The sequence below is a fragment of the Panthera leo genome, chromosome E1, assembly GCF_018350215.1.
Source record: "Panthera leo isolate Ple1 chromosome E1, P.leo_Ple1_pat1.1, whole genome shotgun sequence".
NCBI lineage: Eukaryota > Metazoa > Chordata > Mammalia > Carnivora > Felidae > Panthera > Panthera leo.
In genome coordinates, this window is record NC_056692.1 from 18,089,888 (window position 1) to 18,110,493 (window position 20,606).

Genomic DNA, 20,606 nt, shown 5'->3' on the forward strand with positions numbered 1-20,606 from the left:
TAATTGCAAAGTCACGATTAACAAACAATATTTCAAGGTACCTGCAACAGCTGTAGTGCAATGTGAAAATATCTGTGATTTCTACCGGTGGCGAAGTCAAAGACATGGTTAATACTATTGTGGTTTGTGGGGCATCTGGGTGGCTCAGTCGGTTGAGCATCCGACTTCGGCTTGGGTCATGATCTCACTGTTGGTGAGTTCGAGCCCCGAGTCGGGCTCTGTGCTGACAGCCTGGAGCCTGTTTCGGATTCTGTGTCTCCCTCTCTCTCTACCCTTCTCCAGCTTGCACTCTGTCTCTCTCTCTCTAAATAAATAAATAAATGGTAAAAACAAACAAACACTACTGTGATTTGTTATCTACATTCATGACAGAAGTAAATTTTCTTTAGGTTATTGATGATAAAATACAGGTTTTTTGTTTTTGTTTTTGTTTTCTATCCAAGTACACAGACGTCCTGAATTTTCCCCACAGATTCCCAAGGATGAGGAGTTCCTGCTCGGGAGGATGCACACCGTGTTGGCCACTGAGACTGCCCTCAGGAAGGGCACTGGGGCAGAGAGTGGGCTGAAAGGCCTCTCCATTTCACTCTTTGGTACTGCTGAATTTTGTACGATGTCAGTATGCCATCTAACTACACAGATAAATCATCTAAAGATGAAAACAGGGAGCAGGGCACCTGAGCAGCTGTCGGTTGAGCGTCCGACTCTTGATTTCAGCTCAGGTCATGATCCTAGAGTGGCAGGATAGAGCCCAGCTTTGGGATTCTCTCTCCTTCTCTCTCGGCCCTGCCCTTGCTCATGCATGCACACCCTCTCTCTCAAAAAAATATAAATAAATATAAATAAAAAATTTTTAACAAAATAAGTAAAATGGGGAGCTTACACCTGCTATATTGCGGCAAATGAATTGGAAGACACAGGATGGGAGTCCAGGAGGTCCCAGGAGGCTCCAAGAGGCCGTGCTGCGTGTCCAGTGGGCAGATGGCGGGGGCTCAGGTCATAGCAGTGAAGATAAGAGGGAAAGGATGGACTCCGGAGATATTAGGAGAAGACAGGGTTTGGGTGATGGTTCGTGGCTTGGGCAGAAGAAGTGGGCGGAGAAAACTCTCCGGTGCTCGCCCTGGGTGTCTAGATACATGGCAGGGATCGCAAGGAGGGGAGACAGGCTGAAGGGGGTTGAGGAAGGAGGTGCAGAGTAGGCTGGGGCGTGTGATATTCTTTCCAGGAATAATAGGCCCGTCCATGCTACATGCCTAATCTTTTCGAGACGCTGAATATACAAAGCGGACAATGGCCACTCCACATATAAAAATATGCCCTGAAACCTCTGCAGCAACCAGCCCGGCTAGCCCAACCACAACGTCTCCAACAATGGCCCAAACAGTCTGGATTTGCTCAATGACCGCCAGCTTCCCTCATCCCCCACTCTCTACCTCCACTTCCAACTCAGGACCAGCCAGTGAAAGCCAAATATACATCCTTAACCCATCACACGGGACGCTCCGCGTCTGTCAGCCCCCGTCCAGCTTTCCCTGTCAACAGCCTCCAGCCAGGGCGGACCTGAAGCCTCCCCTTTTCCACTCTAAACCATTCCCACCTCCCGCCCACCTTTGAGGCTCTGCTAAAAGCAAGCGATGGTGGCTGACTCCCTTCCTATCCTTTGCCTGATCTCACTTGGGAGATCTTTGTTTATTTCTGCACCATAATGGGAATGAGTTTGTTACATCATCTGTTCTAAGAGGCCGAGGGGAAACAATGGGGCTCTGAGTGTCAGAGAAGACAAACTGTTGGGGGAAGAGTCCTGACCTCACAGTCTGGGCTGGGGCCAGGTCCGCCTGAGTCCACAGAAGAGCAAAACAGCAGGCAGGAGTGCTATGAGCAAAGCACTCCCACACTCCGTGGGTTTGATCCCCACCACAACCCCAGGCCTTGCTGCTGGAAACTGTCCTGGTTAAGGTTCTACCTTGCTTTCCCACCCTTGACCTTCACCGAGCAGGTGCTGATAGGCATGGACATAATTTGGTCATTTGGGCAAAAAGTCCAAGCCGGGGAGATGTCTCCCAGGGATTCCCCTGGCCTTGGAGGCTGGGTCCTTCTAATCCTCCTCCCAGGCCTCTCAGAGACCAGAAAACCTGTCTCCAACTAGTCCCAGCACTGCTGGTGGCCACAATTTGGGATTACACCTCACAGCTCTCGTGGGGGTGACCAGCTGCACCTCGCCCTCCTACTTCATAGGTGGGAACACTGAGGCCCCCTCATGAGGACAACAGCTCACGTGAACAGAAGTCGTCTCTGGAAAAGAAGTGCCTGGGGCTAGGGGAGCCCGGGTGGCTCAGTCGGTTAAGTGTCCGACTTCGGCTCAGGTCATGATCTCCCAGTCTGTGGGTTCGAGCCCCGAGACGGGCTCTGTGCTGACAGCTCAGAGCCTGGAGCCTGCTTCGGATTCTGTGTCTCCCTCTCTCTCTGCCCTCCTCTGCTCACACTGTCTCTCTCTCTCTCTCAAAAATAAATAGAGAAAGAAAGAAAGAAAGTGCCGGGGGCTAGTTGTGTCTTCCAGGGGCTAGGAATTCAGACAAGGGGCAGACGCAGAGAACCACCCGTTATTGAGCCCTGGGTAACGGGCACTTTATGTACACGGGTTATTTCGTTTTATCTTCAGGGCAGCCCCTTAGGGGGAGAGGGCTGGTGAGGTGAACAGCTGTTCATACTACAGAGTGAATTTGGACCCACATCGTCTGACTCCCAAACCCCTGTTTTGTTCCATGGACTCTGCCTTCTTGACCGAGAGCCAGGAAGTCTCAGAAGATGGAGGTGGGCCCCAGAACTGAGGTCCAAATTCCTTGTACGGTCTTCATGCCTAGGGTGAATCATCCGAGTCCTGCTCTGTCTCTGGGATTCAGGAACAGCTTATAGTAAGGGCGTTTTAATTACACAGGTTAAAAAAAATTTTTTTCTAATATTTTATTTATTTTTGAGAGAGAGAGAGAGAGAGAGGCAGAGTACGAGCAGGGGAAGGGCAGAGAGAGAGGGAGACACAGAATCCGAAGAAGGCTCCAGGCTCTGAGCTGTCAGCACAGAGCCCGACGCAGGGCTTGAACTCACGAACTGTGAGATCATGACCTGAGCCGAAGTCAGACACTCAGCTGACTGAGCCACCCAGGTGCCCCTAATTCCACAGATTTTAAAGCTCACGCATGCATATACACAACGTACTGTTCGTGTATTCTAGGAGTGCAGCTGATTCAGATGAAGAAATTCTGCCCTCTGTTCTTCCTGTACATACAATCTGGATTTCAGCTAAGCTCTGTCCGGGCAAACATTGTGCCCCTGGGAGACTGTTTTTACAGATGGTCCCATCGGGTCCCGGGGCAGGGCCAGGCACCTGCGTTTTGGCCCTAAAAATCTTCACTCCTTTCTCCTGGCTTTTCAGGACTGACGACATTGGCTGACCTCCCCCTGCCTCTCTAAGTGAGTTTATACCACCTTGTCCTCACTCTGTTCCCCATGCCACACTGGCCTTTGTTTATCCCTCCACCTTGCCAAGCTCACCCGTGGCCTTGGGCTTTTGCACCGCGTGCCCTGCCTGGACAGCTCTTCACCCAGAGCTGTGTTTGGCTGGCCTGTTACTTGCCATTCAGGTCCTAGGGTAAATATCATTGCCCCGGGAGGCCTTCCTTGACCACCTTATCCAGAGCAGCCTGTCCGTTACAGTTTTTGCAACAAGGACGATAGATGCTTTGGTGTGTCTTCCCCCCCGCCTTCCCATCCCCCACCGTCTAAACAGTCCCTGCCACATAGTACATGTTCCCTAATGAGGGAATGAACGCGTGAATGAATGGATGGACGTAAGGTTTCTGGCTCACTGATAGGGCCTCTTTGCTGTCTGATTACAGGGTTGGGGGAGCAGTGAGGAAGCCCCAGGCCCCACTGTCCCCACACTGGTGGCTGATCTTATGGCTAGGAAGTTTCTAGTGGATTCATTCATAACCCATGTTTTGCCTTTTGGAAAAGTCACTGAAGGATTTGACCTGTCTTGCTCTGGAACGAGCATCTGCTCGTCCCACCAGAGGGTGATGAGCATTTCAAGGATTCTGTTGCTCCCCCTCGAACACACCCCACTGTTCCAGCCCCCACACCTTTGCTCCCGCAGTTGTCTCCACCTGGCCTGCCCTCTACGGATGCCTCTGACTGTTGGAATCTCACTCGGCCTTCAAGGCCCAACTCAAACGCGACCTGCTTTGGATTCTCCCCTGACTCATTTGGAAGAATCTCCTCCCTCCTCTGAGCTCCTCAGCCTTCTGGCTGTACCTCTGGGTGAACACATGTTCCTCTACACTGATAGCAACTTGAGACAGAACCCTGTGTTCCTTCTCAGGAACCCCTAGCACAGAGCAGGCGCTCAGACATCCCTGACTACACCAGAGTGGAAGGATTGGCCGATGGCTGGCTGGCTGTGAGGGTAGATGGCTTAAGAGGTGACTTACAATGAGGCCACCACCCTGTATCCCTGGACAGTCCCAGGCTGAGACCCCAAGGCCAGCTTCCAGTTTAGACTTTGCCTTTCTGTAGCTGGGGTGTTAGATAAATTACTTGACTACCCTGGGCCTCAATTTATATGTCTGTAAAATGAGATAATAGCAGTAATCTCACAGTAACTGAGAAGTTTTTGCGAGAAATAAATGCATTAGTGCTTTGAAGTGCTTGGCACAAAGACGAACACGTAAGAACTACTCCATAAATGTCAACTTTTATAATATAGACACCAGTCTGAGCCTAGTCTGGGGCTCCGCCCTCCCACTTCAGGGGCCAGGGGTAAGCTTGGACACTCACTGCAGATGGCAGGGACTCAAGAGTCCTCTTGGCCCACATTCATGCCTTCATTTGGCAGATATTTGTTGAGCACCTACTATGTGCCAGCTACTGGGGATTGGGCAAGGAAAAAAGACAAAGTCCCTGCCCTCACGGAGCCTACATTCTAGGATAGGGAGTCAGAGAATAAATAGAAAAGAAACAAATACATCAGGGGTGACTGGGTGGCTCAGTTGATTAAGTGTCTGATGCTTGGTTTCAGCTCAAGTCACGATTCTGTGGTTCATGGGTTCGAGCCCTGCATCAGGCTCCATGCTGCCAGTGCAGAGCCTGCTTGGGATTCTCTCTCTGTCTCCCTCTCTCTCTCTCTCTCTCTCTCTCTGTCTCCCCTGCTCATGCTCTCTCTCTCAAGATGGACAAACTTTAAATAAATAAATAAATCAGAAACAAATGTATCATTTCAGATGGTGAAAGCCCTTTAAATAAAACAATGGGGTTATGTAATAGAGCACACCTGGCGGCAGTCAGAGACGGCTTTTTCTGAGGCCATGGATTTAGGTTGAAACCTAAGGAATGAGAAGCACTCATCTGGGAAAGAACATTCCAGGCGGGGAGATGAGCAATTTGAGGAGACCAGAGAAAGCTGGTGAGGCTGGAGAAGAGTGAATGAGAGGGAGGATATGAGGGTTTGGGGACCATGGGGTCTACCCTCTAAACCCTAAGAGGTTTGGGTTCTGTTTCAAGTTTGACAGGAAGCCTGTGTAAGGGCTTACACAGGGTAGTGAGTGGCTGGGTAAAGAATGGTCTGGGGAGGAACAGGAAGAGGAGAGATATGGCGGCCTGGACTGGCGTGGAGGCAGTGACAGGTGATTCCATTCAGAATGTTTCACGGAGGGGCACTAGGGTGGCTCAGTGTTAAGCATCTGACTTCGGCTCAGGTCGTGATCTCATGGTTCATGGGTTTGAGTCGCATACTGGGTGAGCTTGAGCCCCACTTCCAGTGAGCTCCGCCTCTCTCTCTCTTCTCTCTCTCTCTCTCTGCCCCTTCTAGGATTCTCTCTCTGCGCCTTGCTCACTTGTGCCTCCTCTCTCTCTCTCTCAAAAAAATAATATTTCGTGGATACCAAGTCAACAGGACCCACTGGTGCCATGTGGAAATGAAGGGAAAAGAGGAATCAGGGATGGCTCTAGGGGCACCTGGATGGCTCAGTCAGTAAAGCATGCAACTCTTGATCTTGGGGTTGTGCGTTCGAGCCCCATGTTGGATATGAGATTACTTAAAAATAAATTAAAAAAATTTTTTAATGTGTATTCATTTTTGAGAGACAGAGTGTGAGTGGGGAGGGGCAGAGAGAGAGGGAGGCACAGAGTCTGAAGCAGGCTCCAGGCTCTGAGCTGTCAGCACGGAGCCCGACGTGGGGCTCGACCTCATGATCTGTGAGATCATGCCTTGAGCCGAAGTTGGCGGCTTCACCGACTGAGTCACCCAGGTGTCCCGCTAAAAATAGAACCTTAAAAAAAAAATAATAGGAATGTCATCGAAAGAGGAAGTCGAACCACTCTTGATGAGTGAGGCTGCAGGAAGAGCCAGCTGGAAAAGATGAGCAATCAGGGTTCTGCTTTGGATGTGTAAAAGCATATGCTGTTTAAAAGAAAAGATTCAGGAGCAAGAGTCCAATGTTAGTTGAGTAATAAGGGCTTAGAGGTTAGGGCTGGGGCTGCAGATTGGGGAGCTGTCTCCCCAGTGAAACAGCAAAAGGTCATCTAGGGGGAGAGTGAGAACAGGGAGGGAGACAGGAAAAGTGGCCAAGGGAGAGGAAAGCCAGGAGATGTCAACAAAGCCAGGCCTCGAGAACCCTCTAGAAGGTAGGGTCTTGAAGACTGGAGCTGTCTTTTTTTTTTTTTTTTTTAATGTTTATTTATTTTTGAGAGCAAGAGAGAGAGAGAATAAGTGGGTTAGGGGCAGAGAGAGAGGGAGACACAGAATCTGAAGCAGGCTCCAGGCTTTGAGCTGTCAGCACAGGGCCCAACGCGGGGCTCGAACTCACAGACCGTGAGATCATGACCTGAGCCAGGCATCAGACGCTTAACCAACTGAGCCACCCAGGTGCCCCTGAGATTGGAGCTGTCTTAAGGAAAGACAGGTGCGGTGCAGACAGGCTTTGAGGCCTGCTGTGAGAGTCAGAGAAAGCAGGCCTTTGAAGGGGGATGTAGGATTCAAGGAGGGTTTGGTTTTTAAGGTGATAGTGTAGCCTGTTTGTATGCTAATGGCAGAGCTTAGGCAGAGAGGGAGACATTGATGAGGCAGGAGAGAGAGAGGATAATTATGGGAGCAAAGTCCTTGAGAGGAGCTGGTATCCAGGGCCCCAGTGGAGGGGCTGGGCCCCATAGATAGGACCAGGAACAGTTCGTCTGAGTCAGGACATAGTCTGTGAGGCCAAGGCGGGCAGCAGGGCTGGGAGCAGCACAGGGAAGACGGGAGCTCTGACACACAGCACTCCCACCAGGAGGCCTGGCTTCTAGTTCTGACTCAGGCTTCCCTGTGTGACGTTGGGCAAGTTGCTGGGTCTTTCTGGGCTGTACTTACCTGGGGAGCAAAATGGGAATCATGGTCCCTGTTTGTCCTTCCTCCTGTGGTTAGCACACTTGACCTAACCTGTCTGAAAACCCATCTGATGGGTCCCCAGCACAGAGATGTCACTGGCTTTGGCCCGAGATGAGAGTTGTCTCAAGGGTCAGCCAGGCCTTATCACTTACCAAGTGTCCTGGGCCCACTCCTGGGCCCCTACATCCCCAGTCCTTCACCCCTTTGGGATACCATGAACAAAAAGCCTCACTCGATTTCCCTATCCGTAACAAAAGAGCTCAATGGGCCGTGCTGGGATTGTGGGGTGGGGCCAGAGGCTGGATTCTGTCTGAGCCTTTTGGGAAGCAGCAAGGTGGAGAGAAGTTAGCTAGACCACACCCCCAGCTCTGCCACTTTCTAACTCTGTGACCTGCTATGAAGCTTGAGCTTCAAGGCCCTCCTGAACTGACCCTTCCCAAAGCCCCATTATTTCAGATTTATAATTGTATGTACTTTTCCTTACAAGGCGGTCCTCAAAGTGTATAATCTCCCAGCTCCGTGAAACCAGGATCTGCCTTGGGATGCAGGTAAGTGACTTAACCTCACTTTTCCCATCTGTAAAATGGGACAGTCAGACCCACCTCTTAAGATGAGAGGAAGGGAAGCCGGAGGGCGGTGGCGGCGGGGAGGGGGGCACGGAAAGATGAGAGGAAGGGTCACTGGGTGCACGGGACAGGGCATGTGGTGGGGGCTCCAATAAATGGGAGCCCAAGTTATGGCTCCTGCTGCCTGGTGGAGGGCAGCAGGACCCTGTGGCACCTCTCCCGCCATCCAGGGTATGGGGTCTACGGGCCCACTGGTTGGGTCCTGTCCGTCCAGTTCCCACTCCTCTCCCTCAGCTGACTTAGCCCTTGGGATCCAGGTGAGCTCTTTCTCTTTCTACTTACACCCTTAATGGCACAAACTGCCTGAGGCCAGCTTCCTCCTACTCCCCTTCTTCCCCTCTCTCCCGCCCCACTGAGCCCAGTCCAGGGCTGGGGGAGCACCCCGGAGGCAGATAACCCCATCTGCTGCCACCTGCACCCTCTTTGTGGAAGTGGCTTCCTGTCTCCCAAGGTGGTAGATTTCAAGTGCACCTGAGCAATTAACATTGGGCTACTACACTGAGTGCCAAGCAAAAGCCCCCTTTGCTCTCGTCACCCTCAGCCTCAGGTCATAGTCTCACTCACAGGATAGGGGGTGATGAGTGAGCTATCTGGTCCTAAGGATGCCCAGCTCTGGCCCGGAATGCCCTCCCCCCACCCTTTTGGAGCTTGTCTGTGCCCAGAACCGCAAGTCCTTACCTTAGTGGGGACGAGGATGGGCAGAGGCAGCAGGAAAATAGGCAGCAAGAACACAATCAGGTAGGAGCGATAGGCCCACAGGCCCTGCCAGCAGGTGGCCATGGTGTGGACCCACGAGGGCTGCTGAAGCCACTGCCTCCGGGATCCAGGGAACTGAAGGAGCAACGCAGCAGCGGGTAGGCGGCCGGCCGGCCGGGGCAAGTTTATATAAAGCCGGCTGAGTGTTAACCATTGACCCGCTCTGGCAATCGGACTGTTTTTGGAGTCCAGGAGGTGAGAGTAAGGAGGAGGGACTTGCAGGAGGTGTAAAGATCAGGAAGACTTTTCAAAGAAAGGGAGCAGGCAAGATCAAGGAATAAAAGCCTCAGGTTCTTTCAAGAAGTTAAGCCCAGAGTTAACCCCTTCTGGGCAGAGGGCTGCCTCAGGAGAGGCTGGAGAAGGAAGGGTGTCTGGGCAAGACCCACAGCCCCCTCCCCAGCCCAGCCTCCCCTCTCTCCTTTTACTCTGTATCTCCACAGAGCAGTTTATACTGCCCCAGGGGCAGCCCTGCCCCCACAGAGGCCCTGCCCTTCAGGAGTTTCCAGTCTGAGATTGAGGACAGCCAATCTGAAGCAAGCCCTCCTCCTTCCAGGTATCAAGGAAACTGCCAGTCCTGACTCTTGTTTGCTGTGTGACGCTGCTTCACTGACTTAACCTCTCTGAACAACCACTTCCTTGTTCTGCTGTCATATCTTCCCATTGTGAGGCTCATCTTAGACAATCTGTGGTATGTGGATCATAAAGATTGGTTTTTTAAAGTCCTTCCTGGTTCCTCACTCCCACCCCGAACTGCCGTAGAAGACTGGCAAAGATCTCCCCATTTATACACCATCCATCCTTCCATCCATCCATCCATCCACTCACCAAACAAGCATTTGGCCCCAAATTATATAGTCAGTCCTGTGGTCAGTGCTAAGGATGCAGAAATTAGGATGCTGCTCGTAATAGTGTTCGTTTCACATTCAGTACAAGCTGGTCAGTGTACGATTTCATTTGCTCTGTACAAACACTATGGTTGACGTAACTATTCCACTTGACGGGTGGGACAACTGAGGCCCCAGGACACAGAGCCAGCCAGAATTCTTTTTTTTTTTTTTTAATTTTTTTTAACGTTTATTTATTTTTGAGACAGAGCATGAACGGGGGAGGGGCAGAGAGAGGGAGACACAGAATCTGAATCAGGCTCCAGGCTCTGAGCCATCAGCCCAGAGCCCGATGCGGGGCTCGAACTTACAGACCGCGAGATCGTGACCTGAGCTGAAGTTGGACGCTTAACCGACTGAGCCACCCAGGCTCCCCCCCTTTTTTTTTTTTTTTAATTTTTTTTTTTAGAGCCAGCCAGAATTCTAACACGCTTTCTGAATGCCCTGTGGGGAAGTCCAAACCCAGTGGCACCAGGTGACAGGAGAGAATGAGGAGCTTGGGACAAGGGCTGCTGGAGAAAGTGACATGTGAGCTAAACCCGGCAAATTGCGTCTAATGCGGTCACCAGGTGCTGAAGGGACGATCGCTAGCAGAGAGAAGAGCATGCTAAGACCTGGAGGGGGGGTGTGTGTGTATAGGTGTTTGTGTAGGAGGGTGCAGGTTGTGGGTCGGAAGGACTTGCTGGTTGTCTGTCTACCTAGAGCCTCAGGCTCTCTGTGCTCTCACCCTTCCCCACCCCAGAGTGTGCACACAGGAGACGCTCGATCCATATTTCCGTGGTTCTGTTGATGATTGATGTGTGCCTGGATAAGAAGGCAGGGAGAGTGTTTCAGGATGGAAACACAGCCCGGGCGAAGATGCAGAACCGTGGTGGAGTTTAGAGAACAGAAGCTTCTCTGTGGTTGGAATATGGGTTTGTGGGGGCAGGATGGAGAGCTGATGACCCCACTTGCAAGGTGTAAAACAGCATGGTCTGGGCTGTTCGCCCACGAGATACTCCTGGAGCCAGTGAGGTCTGTGTGAGAGAGACCCTCGGTGCCCTCTGCAGGGACAGCAGAGGGCTTTGGACAGAATCAGGTTGCAGGATTGCTGGGGCCGAGCTGGTGGGAAGGTACAGTAAGACAGGACAGACTGGCCTCCCCTACAGCCCTATTCAGGTTATGGCTTCTCCACTCCCACTCAGCCAACCTGCCACCTGCTTAGGGCAAGGTGAGGAGCAGTCTGGAGGCACAGGGATAGACAAAAGGTTTCAGATACTCAGGACAATACCAGAATTCAGTCTCAACCGGCAGGTGGCCTCTCCTGTGGCCTGGGGCTATGGAGGAGTCACCGAGGGAGCAGACCTGGGACTCCTGCAGAGGGAAGACATTCTGTATGTGTATAATCTACATCCCAATTTACCCTCTCCACAGCTCTCCAGACCAAGCTGTGATTTGGGCTCAGGGCAGTGAAGTCACTCACCCAGGGTCATACAGCTTGTGAGCAGCTAAGAGAGAACCCAGATTCATATTCGAGGCCGTCTGTGCTCTCTGTGATGTGGTGTTTGGAGTGGTGGGGATCTGGAGCCGACGGCCAAGAAAGAATTATTGAGACGTCTTTGGTGCAAAAAGGTGGTTTTATTAAAGCCCGGGGATAGGTCCCGCGGGCAGCAGGTTATAAGCAAATTCAATTTTACCTGCCATTTCCTTCTTGCCTTTGTTCCGCACATCACTACGGAGGGGAGGGTGGTGTTGGGGCTATAGGCTTCTGGAGATTAAGCTATTGATAAGATTGCCTTTTTCTTGTCATTTACTAAGCTATTTGTAAACTGATGGAGACTCAGGTCCTGTGATCGCTATCAGTTCAACCATTTGTTTCCTGTCCTTTCCTTTGTTCTGGGGCAGCCAGGACTACCTGAGGAATATCACCCCTGTCCCACCTGGGGTGGGGGTGCTTTGCCCTCAGCCTACCTTATGCTCCCTCATCATATCCCCCCTGCATAATTTTGACCCTTAAGTCTTTACAGTTGCTGAAGGTGGAAGGTCTCATCTTCCGCAGCTTCTTCCTGCTGAGTAGGGGTGTAGAGTTGTCCCTACCTATGGGTCAATATTGGTCAGTCGGGGAAGGTGTAGAGAAGTTACGAAGGCGGAGGCAGCTGAATCCAATGTGGACAACATGCCTGAACCTCCTGGAGGAGAAAGGATCATCTGTTAATATAAATTGAGGAAAGGAGAATGAAAAAGAAAGGTGCAGCCATCAATTTTGTTTGAAGAGAAGTTTGGGATCTTCCATAGCTATAAACTTTATTCCTATAAACGAATAAAAAGGCACATTTGTTTGCTCACTGGTTTCCTGTGAAGGAGTAATAAAGAAGGCTTTATTCTAGATATACAAGCCCATGGTACATAATATGACCCGGTAGGGGCCCTTCCACTCTGGGGTTAAATCCCCTTCTGTGTTAGACTTCCAATCTTTTTTTTTTTTTTTTTAAATTTTTTTTAATGTTTATCTATTTTTGAGAGAGAGAGAGAGAGAGACACAGAGAGACAGAGAGACAGAGTGCAAGCGGGCGAGGGGCAGAGAGAGAGGGAGACACAGAATCCAAAGCAAGCTCCAGGCTCTGAGCTGTCAGCACAGAGCCCGACACGGGGCTCGAACTCACAAACCGTGAGATCATGACCTGAGCCGAAGCCAGACGCTTAACTGACAGAGGCACCCAGGTGCCCCTAGATTTTCAATCTTTTAAATAAACCAGGTCTCCTGGGTTTATATGGGGTGGGTTCCTAGTAACTGGCAGATCAGGTTTGGGGCAGATATGGTTTGTGTATTTAGAGATTTATGAATTAACTCAGGCTCAAGTGAATAATTTAATAAAGCAACACAGTCTTTATCTATTGATAGGTCTGCAGTGAGAAAAGACTTATATACAATTGTTGGGGGATCCATCCCATTTTCCCAGTTGTTTAAATAATCATATGCCCCTGGGGTCCTGTTAGTATCCCCACAGAATAACAAGCAAGGAGATTGTCCATACCCGGGCTATTGTGACAATTTTTCTGAGGTTTACCTCAAGTTGTCTACCTTAGACAAACAACAAACATTTAAAGACATTCAGAACTGAATTTAATATCCATAAAGGTGTGTTAGTGACACATAATTTGTCTCTCTAGTAACCCTCATTTCCAGAGATAGCCAAATCAAGACGAGTTTGTTTCTGAAACAAATCTAATTTTAACAAACTCAGCCTAATTCTTTTTTTTTTAATTTATTTTTTAATGTTTATTTATTTTTGAGACAGAGAGAGACAGAGCATGAACGGGGGAGGGTCAGAGAGAGGGAGACACAGAATCTGAAACAGGCTCCAGGCTCTGAGCTGTCAGCACAGAGCCCGATGCGGGGCTCGAACTCACGGACCGTGAGATCATGACCTGAGCCGAAGTCGGCCGCTTAACCGACTGAGACACCCAGGCGCCCCGACCTAATTCTTTACATAAGCTCAGCAAGAACAGTAATTGGTCGGTCCTATAGATCTTAAAATTTGCTTTGCCGGAACTTTTTATAAGGAATCTCTGGATTGAATAGTACCCTCTCCAGGCCAGGAGCCAAGGCAAGTACTTGCCACTCATGCCTGCAATGCCTGTAGAGTTTGGCAAATTCCTCTTCACGAGGTCCCTAAAGTGTCCTGAGTTTCCTGCACCTGCCAGGAAGTGACGTTCTTTATTCACCTGGTAAGGCTGCTGGGAACTCTGTAAGGTATCAGCCCACCATTTCCAAGGGGCTTAATGGCTCCATGTTTCATAAAGTCAACCTTAGTTCCTTAGAGCTGTCTGGTCATATCTGAGTCTATGAATGTCACTCTCGAATAGGACATTCCAGTCAAAGCCTTGGTGAAGTGACCAGTATTTTCAATGGTGTCCTGTTACAAGGAGAACAGATTCTTATTGAATTTATGCAAATAAGTGTGATTGCCAAGGGAAAACTTGTTGAGAGGTTGTGAATTTCAGAGGGTTCAGGCAGAGAGAAAAGTTAAACACTTTAGTTTGTTTACAGAGAGATACTTGACTCTCTCATTGTATATCACGGGTATCTTAGTTTCCTTAATCTGGGAAAAGCAAACATTAGAGAACCAGAAGTGTTTTATTTTACTTAAAAAAATTTTTTTTAAATGTTTAATTACTTTTGAGAGACAGACAGAGTATGAGTGGGGGAGGGGCAGAGAGAGGGAGGGAGACACAGAATCCGAAGCAGGCTCCAGGCTCTGAGCTGTCAGCACAGAGCCCGTAGGGCTGGAACTCACAAACCGTGGGATCATGACCTGAGCTGAAGCCGGGCACTTAACCGACTGAGCCACCCAGGCGCCCCGACAACCAGCAGTATTTTAAACAAGAGTCACAAAAATATAAAAGACAAAAAGACTCAAAAAATGAGCATGGGGGAAGATCTGGTGAGAGTTCATGACGATGCAATTGACCAGCAAATGCAGTTATTTCTGTGACACATAACACTTTGATACACAGAATATCAAGTGACGACCTTATTACCAAAACATATTAAAACTTTAGGAATTGCATTTATATATATGTACAGTTAGAGGATTTGCCCAAGCAATACAACCTAAGGTTTACCATTATTTGTTTGACAGTGCTTCCGGAGTAACTTAACCTACCAAATAAAAAGGACTCAGACTTCATTTACAATTTAAATCTTGGGAAGTTTGTTAAAACCTTAGAAAGTTATAAAGCACACCCTAAACAGGGTTACAGGTCATTAAAAATCTTAATTATTTGTTTAACAAAGGTGTCAATAAAAGATTCCAAAGGCAAATATGTAGGGTTATATAACCGTTAGCAAAACTTAGCTCCTTTAACACTGAGGGTTTATTAAAATATTTTTTTAACGTTTATTTATTTTTGGGAGACAGAGGGGGGCGGGCAGAGAGAGAGAGAGGGAGACACCGAATCTGAAGCAGGCTCAAGGCTCTGAGCTGTCAGCAGAGTCCAACACGGGGCTTGAACCCACAAACCGCGAAATCATGACCTGAGCCAAAGTTGGACGCTTAACCGACTGAGCCACCCAGGCGCCCCAACACTGAGAAGTTTTAACTTTAAGTGATTAAAGAGTTGATAAAGACAAAGCATAAGCTATGGTTTTCTTGGCTGTCAAAAGAGAAGAAAAAAAAAATCTTTGCATATATTTTTTTTATCAAGAGCAGATCAACAATCCAAGAAAACTTTTTTTTAACAGAGAGAAAAACAGAATGTCAATCTTATACCAGTGTAACTTTAAAAATCCACTCATTTTAACCTTAGTCCTTCCTGAGACCACAAATACAATTCCTTTTTAAGATTTTTCCACCACTAACCTTCTACAACTTTCCTTTGCATTTCGATGTTCTCCCAAGCCATTTGTCTCCAAACGACCAATCTCATTTAGGACAAAGTTACTTTCTTTTACCTTCAACAAAAATGTATTTCTGATGGGGGAGCATGGGGCAAGATGAGGGCAAAATACAGGCTGGCACCACCCCCCACGCCCCAAGGTAGAATAAATGTGATAGTCCTCGGACACTCCCTGGTACCCAAGAACAAAGGAAAGGGGTTTAAGTGCTTGCCATAGTCATGTTGGAAACTAAGGCAAATGAAAAACTAAATTCCCTTACTGCCTAAAACCCACTGACAAGTCCTTGAAACCAGCGAGTGACCTCCCTCTAGGAGCTCAGCTGCCTCGATGATGACACTTTGCTGGGGGCAAGAGAGAACCTTAGCTTAACATCGTCCAACCTCGAGGATCCTGTAAGTATACTTCCTTTATCTCAACTGCCCCAAGATCTATGCCGGCAATCATGCTCCCAGCTTATGGGCCCGATATCCATCTGAAGGATCTCATGACTGAGGTTTTATTAGCCTAGCAACAGCTAGCCCCTCAGGGTCCTAGAAACCTTGTTTCCAAAATTCCTTAGAGACTTACTCTATCCTTGACCCCCTCCCAACCTGAGGGTATGTGATGAGTTACCTGTCAGGACCCCAGTGCAGCTCTTCCTGCCCATGGGTCCTGTCCCCGTGCTTTAATAAAAAAAATTTTTTTAATGCTTATTTATTTTTTGAGAGAGAGAGACAGTGTGAGCCGGGGAGGGGCAGGGAGAGAGAGGGAGACACAATTCGAAGCAGGCTCCAGGCTCCTAGCTGTCAGCACACAGCCCAATGCGGGGCTTGAACTCACAAGCTGTGAGATCATGACCTGAGCCGAAGTCAGACGCCCAACTGACTGAGCCACCCAGGCGCCCCTCTGTCCCTGTGCTTTAATAAAATCACCTTTATGCACCAAAGACATCTTCAAGAATTCTTTCTTGGTCATTGGCTCCAGACCACCCCACCATCGCCCCAAAACTTCATCATTTCCATTCTTTATAACTTTCTTACACATCTCCAACTTTTTTTTACGTAGAATGCTTCTCTTCTTTTCATCAGGCTTAACCACATTTAGCAAAATTTTAACTCTTGGAAACCTTAGTCTCTGGTGAAAACTAAGTAGTTACCAATGGTAAACTTTTGATGGCAAATTTATGAATGAATCAAGTACTAAGCATGTTTACCAACAGATCCAAATAGCCTTAGTTTCTCTGCAACAAGAAGTTAAAATCACAAACCTATGTTTAGTAATCAATGCTTTAGCACTCCATTCTATTTCAAAAGGACCTAGATGTCCAGTGAATTAAATCCCATTTATCATGCAAGCAAAGCTTTAAAGCTTCAGGTTACCAAAGGCTTTGAAAGCTATCTTAACAATTACCCATGAAAACTTTGAGGCAGACAAAATTAACCATTACTTGAAGTTACCTTTTTTGCTAACAAATGGCAACAGAGATAACATGAGCTTATTTGACCTTCAGCAAATCTAGAGAAAATATGTTTCATATTTAATGCTGATAACTCTAAAGACATGTCTGTCTTAATTAAGTTAACAAACTTAAATTAGTTCAAACACCGAATATGTCCCACCTGCGTCCACTTAAAAGTTAATCAACTATTCCCCATGGTCAGTGTTTACCTGGGACACAGGAAGGGAAATCTGAAGTGGGCGCTCCAAGGAGGTTGCTCTCTGCTCCTTGATATTGAGGGTGGGAAGAGGAGGAGCCAATGGTTCTGAGGCACTGGAGATGCTATAGGAACCAGTTATGTAGGCTGCACCCAAGGTGGTGCAGAAATAGGAGGAGGGGGAGGGGAAGGCAGAAGAGGCAAGGTGCTAGCAGGAGGCCAAGAAAGAGGATTTCCAGTTCTAAACCTTGTCAGCTCAGACAGGGGAGTGGATGCCATGTTTATTTATTTTTTCTTTCTTTTTTTCCACCAAAGTAGAAATATGAAGTCCATGTCAGGCCAGAGAAGACAGGGAATTTCCCTGAAACAAAGGGAGTTTTGGCAGCTGCTCGGGAATATTCCTTAAAGTCCCTGTCCTGAGTTAGACTAACCGCATTTGGCTCCAATCGTCATAGCCATTAACCCAGGAAATGAATGAGGGAGAAGCCCTCACATCTATTCGGAGGAACAGAGAAAGAAAGTCAGTGTCCCCATTGTCAGGGATGGCCTGGGTTTCCTCAGCAACCCGAGTTCTATCAGGAGGAGGCCTAGTTAGATAATTATCATCCAATATGTCAGGAGGGAGTTTACTAGTCAAATACACTTGGGCAAACACATTCCGCAAGAAGCCCTTAGGTCCAGGTGCTGATTTAGAGCCCGGAAGACCTGGACTTAAGGTATCTCTGACCATTTCCCCTGTTTTGTGCAGAAGAGATCTGACTGTCAGGTCCTACTAATACCATGCAGTGTTACAGGAGATCAGTTCTTTCCTAAATTTTGCAATCTGAATTGTTTCCAGTGGGTTAAAAGGCATCCCAAGAGAGAGCCCTTGGGGACTGAAGAAGAAGCCCCAGTGTTTCCTAGGGTCCATTACCAAAAATCACCCCCTTTGACTCCTGGGTGGCATTCCGTGCAGGATATGTCAGAGGTTCCTGGTGTCAAAAGTGACCCAAGGCATCCCTTGAACGAAAATCAATATGGATCACCATACTACCTTACCACTGAAGACAGTCCTGCCCCAGGGAAGGTCCTGTCCTGTAAAAGGCCCTCGAGGAAGGGACACCGGCATCCCTCCACTTCCCCATTGCATCCTAGGCTAAATGGGTGCCTGGCATATGAACCGAAATACCGTACCTTGAAAGTTGTGCCATAAAAGTCTGTGCCTTAAAGAACATGCCCTGATGGTCATGCCTTGGCTTACCTAGTCTTTGAAGAGCATTCTGTGGAGGCCATGCTTTAGTATTTTGAAGAACCTGCTGTTTTTAACCCATGGAAAGCACTAGAAAAGTTTTTCAAGGTGAAATTACCCAATTTTGTAATTTAAGTAGTTAGTAGAGGATGATGAGGGAGCATGAGGCAGGCTGAGGGGCAAAGCACAAGCTAGCGCTCACCCCTACACCCCAGGTGGGATCTGTGTGATTCCTCAGACACTCCCAGGTACCCAAGAACAAAGGAAAGGGGTTCAAGTGCTTGCCATGGTAACGTGGGAAACTAAGACAAATGAAAAACTAAATTCCTTTACTGCCTACAGCCCATTGACAAGTCCTTGAAACCGGCAGAGTGACCTCCCTCCAGGAGCTCAGCTGCCTAGATGATGACACTTTGCTGGAGGCAAAAGAGAACCTTAGCTTAACGTTGTCCAACTGTAAGGATCCTGTGAGTCTACTTCCTTTATCTTAACTGCCCCACGGTTTATGCTGGCAATTATACTCCAAGCTTATGGCCCCTCGATATGCATCTGAAGGGGCTCATGACTGAGGTTTTATTAAACGTTGATAAATGGTGTTTCCCTAGCAACACCTAGCCCCTCAGGGTCCTAGAAACCTTGCTTCCAAAATTCCTTAGAGACTTACTCTATCTCTGACCCCCTCCCAACCTGAGGGTATATAACAAGATACGCATCACAACCCCGGTGCAGCTCCTCCTGGCAATGGGTCCTGACCCCATGCTTTAATAAAACCACCTTTTTGCACTAGAGACATCTTCAAGAATTCTTTCTTGGTCAACAGCTCTGGACCCCACGAATCCCTCATCACCCTAAAACTTCATCAGAGAACATTAACCAAAAAAAGTAAAGCTAGAAATCCACCATGATCTAAGCGACATTGCTTAGAATGTAGTCCTTACAGCCAACTTGATAGGAAATGGTCCTAGTTGGGTTTTAATTCAATTGTGTAATAGTTTTGGCTGGCTCTCAGTGGAGATTCCGCTGCCAGAAGCAGCTAGACAAGAAATGTGAAGGGGAACACATTAGACCAATGAGGAGGAAACCTTACACGAGTCTTAAGATTGGCAGGCATCCTGGTGACTTAGGTGTCCCGTGCCCAAGACAACTTTTATAAGGACGGAAATAAAGAGAGAGAGCATCAAGTTTCTGGGTCTTATTGCTATTCTGGCCAGGGTACTAACTGATGGGACTTTGGAGTGGTGGGGGTTTGGAGCTGATGGCCAAGAAAGAATTCTTGAGATGTCTTAGGTGCAAAAAGATGATTTTATTAAAGCACCGGGATAGGACCCACGGGAAGAAAGAGCTGACCCGGGACTAGGAGAGGAGAGACTGGTTATATACTATGGAGTTGGGGAAGGTAAATTCAAGGGGAAGTTTCCAAAGGGATTTTCATATGCTAAAGAAGACTCACAGACTACTGGACGTCTAGCTATTGCCAAGTTAAGGTTGTTTTTCCCTGTAGCAAAGCATTAACGTTAAGGCGGAAATGTTTTACTCTGCCAGCCTCAAGTTATTTATCTGTCACCTGCAGGTTATAAGGAAATGTAATTTTATCTACCATTTCCTTCTGCCTTTGTTTTCCACATCCCTAACTTCCAGCCAAAAGGCAGGCTTTCTCCTCCAAGTAGAGTAGCGATGGACTAGAGGATTGCAGCCTGAGCAATGGAAAGTGTTCCAATAAGACCATACTCCTTAAAAAGCCCCTGAAATGAAAGTAAAGGAAGGAAAGAGAAAGTACTCACCAAGTTTGCGCCAAAGCTGAGTCCTGATGAAAAGACTCAAAGCCCCACATTGGTTGCCAAATGGTGTGGTTGTTCAGGAGTGGTGGGGGTCTGGAGCTGATGGCCAAGAAAGAATTCTCAAGAGGTCTTTGGTGCAAAGAGGTGGTTTCATTAAAGTGCAGGGACAGGACCCCTGGGCAGAAAGAGCTGCACTGGGGTTATGAAGAGTGACTAGTTATATACTATGGAGTTGGAGGAGATAAAATCAAGAGGAAGTTTCTTAAAGGGATTTCCACATGCTAAGGAAGACTCACAGATTACTGGAGGCCTAGATATTGTCAAGCTAAGGCTGTTTTTCCCTCTAGCAAAACATTAACATTAAGAGTTCCTGGAGAAATGTTATACTCTGTATTTGCCTCAAGTATTTCTCAATGGGCTGCAGGTTATAAGGAAATTTAATTTTACCTTCCATTTCCTTCTTGCCTTTGTTCCCCACATCACTATGGAGGGGAGGATGATGTTGGGGCTATAGGTTTCTGGAGATTAGGCTATTGATAAGCTTGCCTTTTCCTTGTAATTTACTATGATATTTGTAAAGTGATAGAGACTCATGTCCTGTGATCTCTATCAGTTCAACCATTTGTTTTTTTTTATCCTTTTCTTTGTTCTTGGGCAGCCAGGAGTGCCAAAGGAATGTCACCCTTATTTCACCTGGGGGGGGGGGATGGGGAGGGTGTTGTTAGCTTGTACTTTGCCCTCAGCTTGCCTTATGCTCTCTTATCATCTGCACAGCCCTCCATGTCCTGGGCCTCTAGGACAGCACTGGGACAAAACTCAGTTATTCCAAATTAGATGGCTAGTCTTTCCCTGAGACACCCCCCACCCCCCCCACACATACCCAGGCTTCACAGTTGCAACCCCCTT

The 20,606-nt window shown here is 48.1% G+C and overlaps 1 protein-coding gene across 2 annotated transcripts in view; it reads right to left on the minus strand.

Moving 5' to 3' along the window:
- The window catches only part of SLC13A2 (solute carrier family 13 member 2), a 37,242-nt gene extending 17,484 nt beyond the window's left edge, over nucleotides 1-19,758 (minus strand). The window contains exon 1 of one of the 2 annotated variants that reach the window (XM_042915946.1): nucleotides 19,704-19,758. Coding sequence is in view for 1 of the 2 variants with exons in the window: in XM_042915944.1 (XP_042771878.1) it covers nucleotides 8,719-8,820 (102 nt within the window). In the remaining variant the exon portion in view is untranslated. Of the gene's footprint in view, nucleotides 1-8,718; nucleotides 9,109-19,703 lie in introns of those variants that run through there. The other variant, XM_042915944.1, reaches the window with a different exon arrangement.
- Nucleotides 19,759-20,606: the final 848 nt, after the last annotated feature.